Source organism: Sinocyclocheilus grahami, unplaced genomic scaffold (assembly GCF_001515645.1).
Source record: "Sinocyclocheilus grahami isolate Dianchi unplaced genomic scaffold, SAMN03320097.WGS_v1.1 scaffold1694.1, whole genome shotgun sequence".
Taxonomy (NCBI): Eukaryota; Metazoa; Chordata; class Actinopteri; order Cypriniformes; family Cyprinidae; genus Sinocyclocheilus; species Sinocyclocheilus grahami.
Window position 1 is genome coordinate 156954 of NW_015506873.1, and position 10857 is coordinate 167810.

The following is a 10857-nucleotide window of genomic DNA, read 5'->3' on the forward strand; positions in this document are numbered from 1 at the left end:
CTGTAGACATTTTAATGACACATTTGTATAATAAAAATGATGAGTTGTAGTTAATAGTCTCTTAATGGCCTGAAAAACCAAGCTTTGCATAAAATGAACAAAAGCATAAAGGTTGTTTTATGCATATTTCTGTTATTTGCACTGTTCTGACCAGCAGGCATCACCAGCATGTGGAGTTTTAAGTGCTTCGTTTTTTGTGAAGCAATTGGTTCAGTTTATTCAAAGTTTCGAAACGCTTTGTTTCTCTCATCTCTAATTTTAGCATTTATTCAAAAACAGAAGTTAATAGCACACATCAAGATAATAATAGACTGAACGGAAACACAAACTATAAATACACAGAGTAAAGAAGAACTGGTATTTAGCTTTAACTAGCATTTTAACTAGTTCTTAATTGTTAGTTCTTACATTTTTGTGTTTTAGATTCTCATGTTGGTTATTGTAGATCCACAAGGCAAAGACGATGCTTAAAATTGTTTGCGTTTTAAAAGGTAATTGCAAAAAATTATTCTGTTCAATTTAAAAGTGCACCAAGTGATTTTACTGATCAATACAGCAGAAAAATTACTTAGTGCACCTTGACAAATCAGTGTCACTCATGTAGTAAATGAATTAATTAATCAAATGAATGCAACTACAGTAGCAGTACTACTGTCACGTCCTAACTGTATATATGAATTCTATAGTTGTATCTATATGTATTTTGTGTCAATTGCCTGTTTTCATTTCCTGTCTTCCTATGATTGAGTTTGTTATCCTGGTGAAATGTTCATAAAGAAGGTGAATGCAATAGATACCATTTTTCCTTTGTAAAAACATAAAGCATGTGGGAGATCCATCAGTAATTTTGTTAATGATGCAAACTGCTTTGGTCAACGTATGCTAATGTAATGAAAGTATTCTGGATATGAAACATGTTAATGGCAGGTGTAAAGAGGGCTGCTGTGTGTCAAATCTTCAGTTCTGTAGTTTTGGCCTGTATTGCATCACTGTTTACCATCAAGCAAACAGGAGCATATAGAGCAGTAGCAGATAAAGACTGTGTTTGCTGATAGCTGCAGGTGAAAGTTCAGTCTTTTGTGTAACAGTTGAACTGTATTTTTCATCTGTGATGTCTTTGATGGCTCTCTAGTAAAAGGGTTTCAGAAATACAGAGATGAGGATGCAGCCTTTGCTCTTGGTGTTGTTGGTGTGTGTGTTCTGGCAGCACGGCAGCTCCTCCCTCATGCCAGCTGAATGCCAAGACGCCGCTGTGGTGAAGGCAGCGGAGGAGACCTTAGAGCAGATCAACGCAGACCGGCAGGAAGGGTATGTCCTCTCACTCAACCGACTTTATGATGTCAAACAGGACATAAAGGTGAGTGTTCATGCTAGTATGGATGCATTTGAATAGGTTCTTGCATGAAAATGTCAAATGGGTCAGTGGTGAACAAGGATTTCCAAAATGACAAGGAAAAAATCTTGTATGAAATCATGGAAAAAGGTGAAGGTTAATGGGATAATTCACCCAAAAATTACAATTCTGCCATCATTTACTCTCCCTCAAGTTATTTCAAACCTGTATGAGTTTCTTTCTTCTGTTGAACACAAGAAGATATTTTGTAACCAAACAGTTGATGGACTTCCATAGTATGGGGGAAAAAATACTGTCAACTGTTTGGTTCCCAACATTCTTCAAAACATCTTATTTTGTGTTCAACAGAAGAAAGAAACTCATACAGCTCTGGAACAACATGAGGGTGAGTAAATTATGGCAGAATTTTTATTTTTGGGTGAACTACACCTTTAAGTAGAGTTAAAAGTAATGGTAAAATAAATTACAAAGTAATAACATCTACATCTTATGTCTTCCATATATAAACTTTTCAACATGTTTAATTATCATTTATTTGTGTTGAAATGTTTACTAAAAGTTTTTTTCTTCCAAACACAAAATGTTTCCTGACTATGTTTCAGAATGTTGTATCATTATTGCTTTTTTTTTTTTTTTTACTTTTCAAACTGTCTGTACATTGTTTATACATTTTTTTTTCCCTAACTGATCCTCTTCTCAGGTTCATACATGCTGGTATATTAAAATACACTATATTAAACTAAAGGAATGACTGATTGATGCCTGTGGTGGAGGGAATTGCATGTTGCAGCATTAAAATGGACTGTGTGTACAGAAACAAGATTTCCAACACGAATGCATACATCCCAGTGAACACAGCAGGCTAAATAAACAGATTCCCATCAGAGAGTACAAGTCCATTTCAAGTTGACTCGCAGCTGGTGACCAGAGCTAGTGGTATATTTATTAAACAAAAATAAACCGCACTGGAAGGCAGGAGAAACTGCAGGAAAAAACTACATTATATTATATATATATGAAAAATGTACAAATATATATATATAAAAAAAATTCCAATTAATTTTTTTTTAATTTTCAAAAAGAGTTCAAAAGATATGGAATAAATGGAAGATACACAAACACTGAATACATAAGTGTACATATCTTACTATTTTTAACAAAAAAATTTTAAGATGAAAAGTATAATTACAAACCTTTTGAAGTTTTCAGTTTTTTTCGCCATAAAAAAGATCAAACTATCAGATAATTTTTTTTATTATTCTTTTTTTTTTACAAATATATCGTTTTATGGAACCGAAATCTGACATGCATTCTAAATTAATATTTCCATTGTCAAAAAAAAATCTATTTTTCAAATAATTCTTTTAATGTGAAAAAGTGTACATTTTTATTTTCCACCAAATATGTATTTTATTTGGAACTGAACTAAAAAAAAAACAAAAAAAACATGCAATCTGAATTTACATTGCCATGTCAAAAATCAAATGATCAGATATTGTTCAAACATAAAATGTGATCCTTTTTATTATTTTCCACCATAAAGATAAATTATGAAGCTTGGATCTTTGAAATGTTATTTAATGCTAGTTTAATTAATGTCATGTTTGCTTCTAACAAAGGCGGAAGGTGTGAGACATTTACAGCTGACGATAGATGTACTGGAAACAGAGTGTCATGTGATCAGCCGGAGAAAATGGAAATCCTGTGCTGTTAAGGGGATTGGTAATCTGCCGGTATGTGATTGACTCTGTAGACCAGTTCATTAGAACTTCACTGGCCAGTTAACAGACTTTTCACATTCAAATACTTGTATGTAAGTATGTATATGTTTATATTCTGTTTGACTAAAGAGTTCACTGTTATCTAAACTCTATTAGGTGTTTGGGACGTGTGATGCATCGGTTTCCCTTCAGAGCTCCATCAAAGTTCAGAATTACAACTGCACCATCCAACAAGGTGTGCGGTGACTGCATTAACGACTCTGACTTTAATGGATTGTTCTGTCCATTACCATTAAAAATAGTTACATCTGAGATTTTGAAGTCTATGTGGCGAGGCATTCTGGAGAGTTGCAGAAATGTGCTGCTCATGTTTTGTCAAAGGGTTTAAATCACTTCTTCCATACTAAAATATGTAATTTTCTTTGTAAAGTTACCTAAAATGTCCTTGTAGCAGTAAAGACATTTCTGTCATCACAACTCTCGGAGGGATTGGCATGGTAATGTACATGACAATGTTAATGTATTTGGTCTTGGCGGAATAGATCTGCTACACTGTCTGCTGCTGCGGCAGAACAAGTACCGAGACTTGCTACTGCCAATACATCCAAAACATGCTGCTGTGAGCATGTAAGATATACTGCTGCTGCACATATAACATACATGAATCACCTCGTAGCAGATCTATACAGGTGGAGCTGGGGAAGGTGGAGGGTTTCTGAAGCAAGCTGCAACTGCTACAGCAAGCATTAGTCATATATTTGAATGTTGAGCAGCGAGCTCATTGGCTACCAATACAGGAGAGAACCAATCAGCTGTGCCATATGATAATGATGTCATTAGGTCAGGTTGAATTAGACCTATCAGACTGCGCCATCTAGAGTTTCATGCTAGAACTCTGTATATATACCACATATATTTTGCAGGCATTTAGTTGAAAGTTAATATATGCAAGAAACCTTTGGTTAGATGTCTAGAAGCTCAGGAGTCCCCAGATTAATCTAGAAAATGAAAACATCTCACAGTAAAAGACACAAAGAGCTGTATGAGAGAGAATTTTTAACAGAGGAAAGCATGTTATACATGTTATTCAACTTATTAGTCCACAGTGACAATATTTGTAGATTTGTGGCTTTATATAATGCTTTGTCCATAGGTATAATGCTTTTTAAAAATGTGTACTTTGTAAAATGTTGACTTGGTCTCACTGTTTTACAGTGGCAGCTCGAGCTATAGTAAACACTTGCCCTGACTGTCCAACTGCAGAACACTTAGATGATCCAGTTATATCTGAGACCACAAAGCTGGCCCTGCAGAAATTTAACAAAGAGAATGCTTTCCCACATTTCTTTGCTCTTCTGAATATAACAGCAGCCAGCATGCAGGTATGTCAATGCCAATAAATCAACTGATAAATTAATTCTGTCCTGCATACATGACAGGAGATGTGTTGTGTGTTGCAGTGGGTTGTGGGTCCATCTTACTTTGTGGAGTTCACCATTCAAGATACTGACTGCAAGAAAAGCACTGCTGATATTGAGCTCACGCAATGCAAGCTGAAGGACTCGGAGTCAGCTGTAAGAACTCATGCAGATCCATATAAAATGAAGAACACTCTTTAAACTTGCTTAATGTAATGACTTTGCCATTAAAATGTCTGTAAGTGCAGTAACCTTTCTTTCTATTGTCTAAAGCACAAGGGGTTTTGCACTGGTTCACACATCAATGCTGATCACGGGCTGGAGATTAAAGTTCCAGTTGAGGTCAAATGTGAAATATTTCAACCAATGGTGAGTGGTTTGTATTGCTGAGGAGTGACAAGTAGCAATATTACTAACTTAGAGCAGATAAACGCAGACATGCAGGAAGGGTATGTCCTCTCACTGAACCGACTTTGTGATGTCAAACAGGACATAAAGGTGAGTGTTCTTTAAAAAAAAAAAAACAGTGACGTGAGATGTTGCTAAGTATGGTGACCCATACTGGGAATTTGTGCTTTGCATCTCACCCATCCAAGTGCACACACACGGCAGTGAGCAGTGAACACACACACAGAGCATAGGGCAGCCGTTTTTTTTTTTTTTGCTGCGGTGCCCGGGGAGCAGTTGGGGGTTCGGTTCTTGCTCAAGGGTCTCACCTGAGTCGTGGTATTGAAGGTGGAAGAGAGCGCTGGTTATTCACGCCCCACACCGACAATCCCTGCTGGTCCTGAGACTCAAACCGTTCTTGCATGAAAATGTCAAATGGGTCAGTGGTGAAAAAGGATGTCCAAAATGATAAGGAAAACATCTTGTTTGAAATCTTGGAAAAGGGTGAAGGTTAAAGGGATAATTCACCCAAAAATGAAAATTCTGCCATCTACTCTCCCTCAAGTTATTTCAAATCTGTATGAGTTTCTTTCTTCTGTTGAACACAAAAGAAGATATTCACGACAGGACAGGCTGGAGATGAACGTTCCTGCTCCTGTTGCAGGAATCGTGCTGCTTGATATTTTTGTGGAAACCAAAATATTATTTTTTTTTTGATGAATAAAACGTTCACAAGAACGGCATTTATTTGAAATAAAAAACTTTTTCAAATATTAAAAAAAAACATTTTGAACAGTAGTGTATCTGCTAAAAGTCAGCTTTTAGAAGTAAGCTAGTGGATGAGCTCAAAGCTAACTAAAGAGTGTTGTTAGGTTCTGATAGATTATAGTGTAACTAACTTGACAAACTAAAGTTTCAGTATAGAGGATTTGTATGTACTGCTTTAAATCAGCCAGAGCAAACAAAAAGTATCTGAACCAGTGAAAGACCGGTTTGTGATTTTTCATTTTACTTTTGATGTTCTCCAGGCTGTTCCACAAGGACCTTTAGGATCAGTACATGTTCTCTCTCCTCCACCCATCCAAACTGCCCCCAGAGTCCAGCCCATGGCCAGCAGCTGCCCGGGGGAGAGACGACACAACCTTGGATTGACAGAGCTGAATTTCTGATTGAAATCACTTAAAACCCGGCCATCCATAAACAAGCACTCGAATTTCCCAAAAGACAAATGTGGTCTGTGCTCTCATTTTCAGATTGAGATTTTTCAAGTATATAGGTTTTTCGCCTAGGCACAGTAACATATCAATAAAGAAATTCTTAACAGAAGCACAGAATTTCAGAAAACCTTAAAAAAATGCCAGAGTCATATTTCACCATAAAAAATAGAAATAGAAAACAAAAAAGTATATTTCACTTAAGAAAGTGTTTCACTTTTTTATTTATTTTTTTGCATTGGACATTGTTTTCATGACAATTACACCTAAACCTTTTACATATTCTCATTACTATAAAGGAAAAATATATTGTCAGCATCAATACTGCAATGTGAAAAAAATAAAATAAATCAAGTATCGGAAGTCAAATACATTATTATTTAGTCATTTTTTATATTGCTTTTAATATAAGCGCAATTATAATTGTCAATAATGATAAATTAATTATTAAAAATAATAATTGAATAATTGTATTAATGAGAATATTCATTTGCTAAATATTTTTAATGGAATTGTCACAATACAACCATTTTTCTAACCAATGAGCTAACTGGGACGTTTTTGTGATATTCACCCTCCTTAAAAATATACAGTCTAAGAATGGCTGACTGCAGGAACACAATGTATTAGGCCTACTTTAGAAATCCTATGAGATTTGAGTTGAATAATTATTTAACATCTGTAGCGAATCAGCTCATGGGGAAATATGAAAAATTTATCATAACTAGTTATAATTAATTATAAATATTTAGATCCGCTGTAGATATTTAGCTGACCTCTCAGGGTCAACTGTGTCAATTCTAAGAACGTTAATTTCCTGGTTAAAGGAAATAACTTTCTTACTGTACAACTCTACACAGAGCTTGTAGCATAAATCTGCATGATTAGGGACTCCAGTTATGAGCAAACAATGAACAACGTCAAGTGTGATACAAGTAAGACTTTATTAACTATATAAACACTTAAACTAGTCTAACATACTACATAAACACTTAAACTGGTCTAACATACACATACACACACACACGCATACAGTTGGTATAGGAAAGGGTTAAAGCTTAACTCAGTAAAGAGGAGAGAAAATAAGAATATGAAGTTATGGAACATTTGCATATTCAGCAGATCTACAGCCTGAAGGAAACATCAGATTCTTAGTTCAAACACACTTTTGTAAAAAGGTGCAAATGATACCTAATGTATCAATTAATAAGACTAAGTTTGAATACTTGCACGTCTTGTCTGTCTGAAAGAAAGGCTGGATGCAGTCCAAAGGTTCAAGTTGATCTTTGTTGAAGTTTGTTGTGTAAATTCCGTACTTAATGAACCTATAAACCTCCTATATACACTTTGTCCATCACCTGTAGCTGTCATAAATAAATACAGCCCTTACCTCTCATTAATGGGATGTGTAGTGCGAGGTCCAAGGTTCACGGCGAAACTTCCTGATCAGCTCAGCAGGGTTTTCACCACTATGAGGTCCGCACAGGAGATTTATGAACTAAATTCAGATAATGTGTTACCCTTAATAAATTACTCAGAGACTTGATTAAAAGAAAGTTTATCGCATCACCATATACAAATGGTTTCGCTTTATTAAAAACAATAACTCATAAGCAAAATTCAAGAAAATAACAGCGTGTAATCTTCACCCGTTTCTCGGCCCCGCAAAATCATAAAGCACTTGATTATATAGGAGAAGGCATTACAATTCTTCTCCTGCAAAGCATCTATTCAAACACTCCATTGGATAAATGCAAGACACACGAAACATTTGGTCACACCCCTTGTTTCAGCGAGTTGCAATTCTATTACATCATCACTCTAAGCGCAGCATACACACGTGCGTACATCTCCAAAAATACATACGGAGAGGTTCAAACAGAGTTTATCTCTGATTCGCTAACACAGGATGTCTGACCTTTATATGCTACTCACAGTTATGCATCTACTTTACTACAATGCAGCAACACCTTTGCAAAAAATATACGAGCAGGTTTTCACACCTTAGCATTTTCCATTTTTTCTGTTAACCCACATAGTGACACCTGCTCTCGCTTTTGACAGGATGTCAGTCTAACCGTTTATACTCTTATAAGTGGCGCTGACTTTTTGAATCCTCAAACAGTCAACCTCACTTTGCAAAGTTTCCATTTTCAAATTAAACTCATTAACTTCAATAAATTGTTTAACCCTTTTCATCAACCGTTTATTTATACGTTCATGTTGACGAATTATCCGTAGAAGTTCCCTTGCCGTTAGGAGCATGTCCATCGTCTCTTGTCCGGTCACTTATTCTCTTCTTCTCCATTTCTGCTTTCTTTTTTGCGCTCCGATGATGTCTCTTCTGCATGAAGTCTAAAAGCAGATCATTAATAGGAATCTCTATTTTACCTTTTTGGTTCAGTCTTCGAATATGTGGGGTTTGACCGGGAAATTGAATAATTCCTATTTCAAGTTGGTTGATGAAAAAGAACCAGTTTTGAGTCAGAGAATCTTGGTGAATGGAAAAGTCAAGGCCGAAGCCTGGCACGAGCTTAGGATGTCCTGGAGCCCAGTATGTTTATTGGGTGAGGGGTCTGTGAACGTTTGTTAATCTAATGAATAATTGATTTGTTAAATCAAATGAAAAATGGTGTGTCTGATTGGTCCAGACGCTACACATAATAGTATAATTGTGGTTAGAAGACTGTGCAAGTCGACAATATCTAAAAAATTTGGCCAATACAATAATAAACAATGAAAGCAACCAATCAATATTTGGGCTGTTTCTTCCTGTTCATCTGGAAGTACATTAATACTATCCATACTTCTATCAGTAGTAATACTGCTATTTCCTTTCACAATTACAGTGAGTTCATTTCGCAGATATATTCATAAACTTGGGAGATCTTATCTTGGAAGCAGTGATAACGCAACTGACTGGGGCCATTTTGGTTGAAGAAATAGGGGATAGTATCGATTTCAATTCAGATTCAGTTTCTGACAACACTGTTGACTTGACTGCACAGACACTACTGGAAGAGAACTGAATTTACGATTACATCACTGAATCAACAAGGAACTGACTTGAATTGATAAACTGACTGTTTTCTATTGATCTCTTGCACAGAACACGTTTTTCCTGTTTAACATGGTAAAGCCGCTTTAACACAATCTGTATTGTATGAAGCACTATATAAATAAAGGCAGAGATGGGAAGTAACGAAGTTCAGATACTTTGTTACTGTACTCAAGTAGATTTTTCTGGTATCAATACTTTACTTCACGATTTAACCTTTTGCTTTCACACCTTACATTTTTACACAAATATCTGTACTTTCTCCTTCTTACATTTTAATAACAGGCTCGTTACTTTAGTTTTAATTCGATAATAAATCTCTAATACATCATGAATCGGTTAGTCTTGACTGGCAACGGTTTGATTCGGCTCGCGTGCTCCACGCCTCCGATCAGAGTAATCAGTGCGAGAGACTCGAGAATGGAGGAGCAGAGAGGCAAAACTCCTGGGCCCGTATTCATGAAAAATCTTAGTGCTAAGAGTTGCTCCTAGTAACAAAATTCTAAGAAAAATATTAGAAATGTGGGTGTTTCCTCTTAAAATTAAAAAAGATCCTAGTGAAGAAAAAAGTAATTCAGAAAGCATCTTAACCCTTAAAAGAGGTCTTAAGGTCCAAAATTGTTAGGAGTACGGACGAGGACTTTTAAGAGGCTTAAGAGTTTCTTTAGCAGTGGAGAAAATGGACGAAACCTGAAGAGGGAGAAGAAATGTGTTGCACACAATGCATGACAGTGAGTTAATAAGACGCTATTAGATGGTGCAGGGATAATGTTTGTGACCGATCTTATTAGAGACACGTTAACATCTCCGACACCGCGCAGAAATGCCATAGCACCAGGAATGGAAGTAATCACTGCATTAACTACATGAATATATTTGGCAACTGGAAAAATGCAACTATGCAGCAGTGATGATTTGGGTCTTTCACAACCTTCTATAAGCAAAGTGATCACACAAACATTTACCTTATTGTGTCGCTGTTCATTTCCTATAAGATATGTTAAGTATGACAGCATGGTAAATAAAAATAAAGAATATATATATATATATATATAACATGAGTGTGTGTGTGAGAGAGAGAGAGAGTATGGTAAAACAGGAAAAATTACACTTGTAATTTCAAAGTGAAGGCTTATAATAGACCCAACTCTTAAAAGCACTCTTTTATTTCCTTCTTGGACAACCAACCAATCACAATCTTCAAAAGACTGTATCAAAGCTAGTAACGGGGTCAGCCCCGCCTCCTCACTAAGATTAATGTTTTTTTCTTTTCCAGTTGCTCTCAGATTGGTCCTGAATCACTTTTAAGATAAGACTCCTAGTTAGACAGGTTTAAGCTAAATTAGAAGCTCTCTGAGAGGATTCTTAGAATCTTTAAATACGGGCCCTGATCTGTTGAGGACTTCAAGTGCAGGTCAGTTTAAACTGTAAATAGGCTACTATAGTTTGGTATTTGTTTACTTAGTTAAGCTGGGCCTGAATTTCAGCACGGGGTTGCGCATAATTCTACACATTCCAGATTCTGCGTTTATAATGTGGGAAATTCCCACAAACATGTATGCACTATAGCATGTAGATTGAACCCAAACAGATTATCAGAGCAGTTCAGACATTTTAAAACTTTCTGTGAGATGTAATTTCACATTGTGTTTTCTTAGCTTCTAATAGGCATAGGTAGCATGTGTCTAAGATAATGGGTGGTTCT

The 10857-nt window shown here is 35.9% G+C and overlaps 1 protein-coding gene across 1 annotated transcript; it reads left to right on the forward strand.

Annotated features, from left to right (window-relative positions):
• Positions 1–1072: 1072 nt before the first annotated feature.
• On the forward strand, positions 1073–6248 carry LOC107572089 (fetuin-B). Its single transcript, XM_016258503.1, has 7 exons — positions 1073–1357; positions 2974–3087; positions 3232–3310; positions 4291–4457; positions 4536–4649; positions 4767–4862; positions 5909–6248. Exons 1-7 carry the CDS (start codon positions 1157–1159, stop codon positions 6047–6049), a joined length of 912 nt encoding a protein of 303 aa, XP_016113989.1. The 5' UTR covers positions 1073–1156; the 3' UTR covers positions 6050–6248.
• The last annotated feature ends 4609 nt before the right edge of the window (positions 6249–10857 follow it).

Bases quoted from the DNA above. Each gene is read 5' to 3' on its own strand.
- LOC107572089 (XM_016258503.1), top strand. From the start codon at position 1,157: ATGAGGATGCAGCCTTTGCTCTTGGTGTTGTTGGTGTGTGTGTTCTGG. The intron at 3,311-4,290 runs GTGTGCGGTGAC...ACTGTTTTACAG, and splicing joins CAACTGCACCATCCAACAAG to TGGCAGCTCGAGCTATAGTA. The intron at 4,650-4,766 runs GTAAGAACTCAT...TATTGTCTAAAG, and splicing joins TGAAGGACTCGGAGTCAGCT to CACAAGGGGTTTTGCACTGG.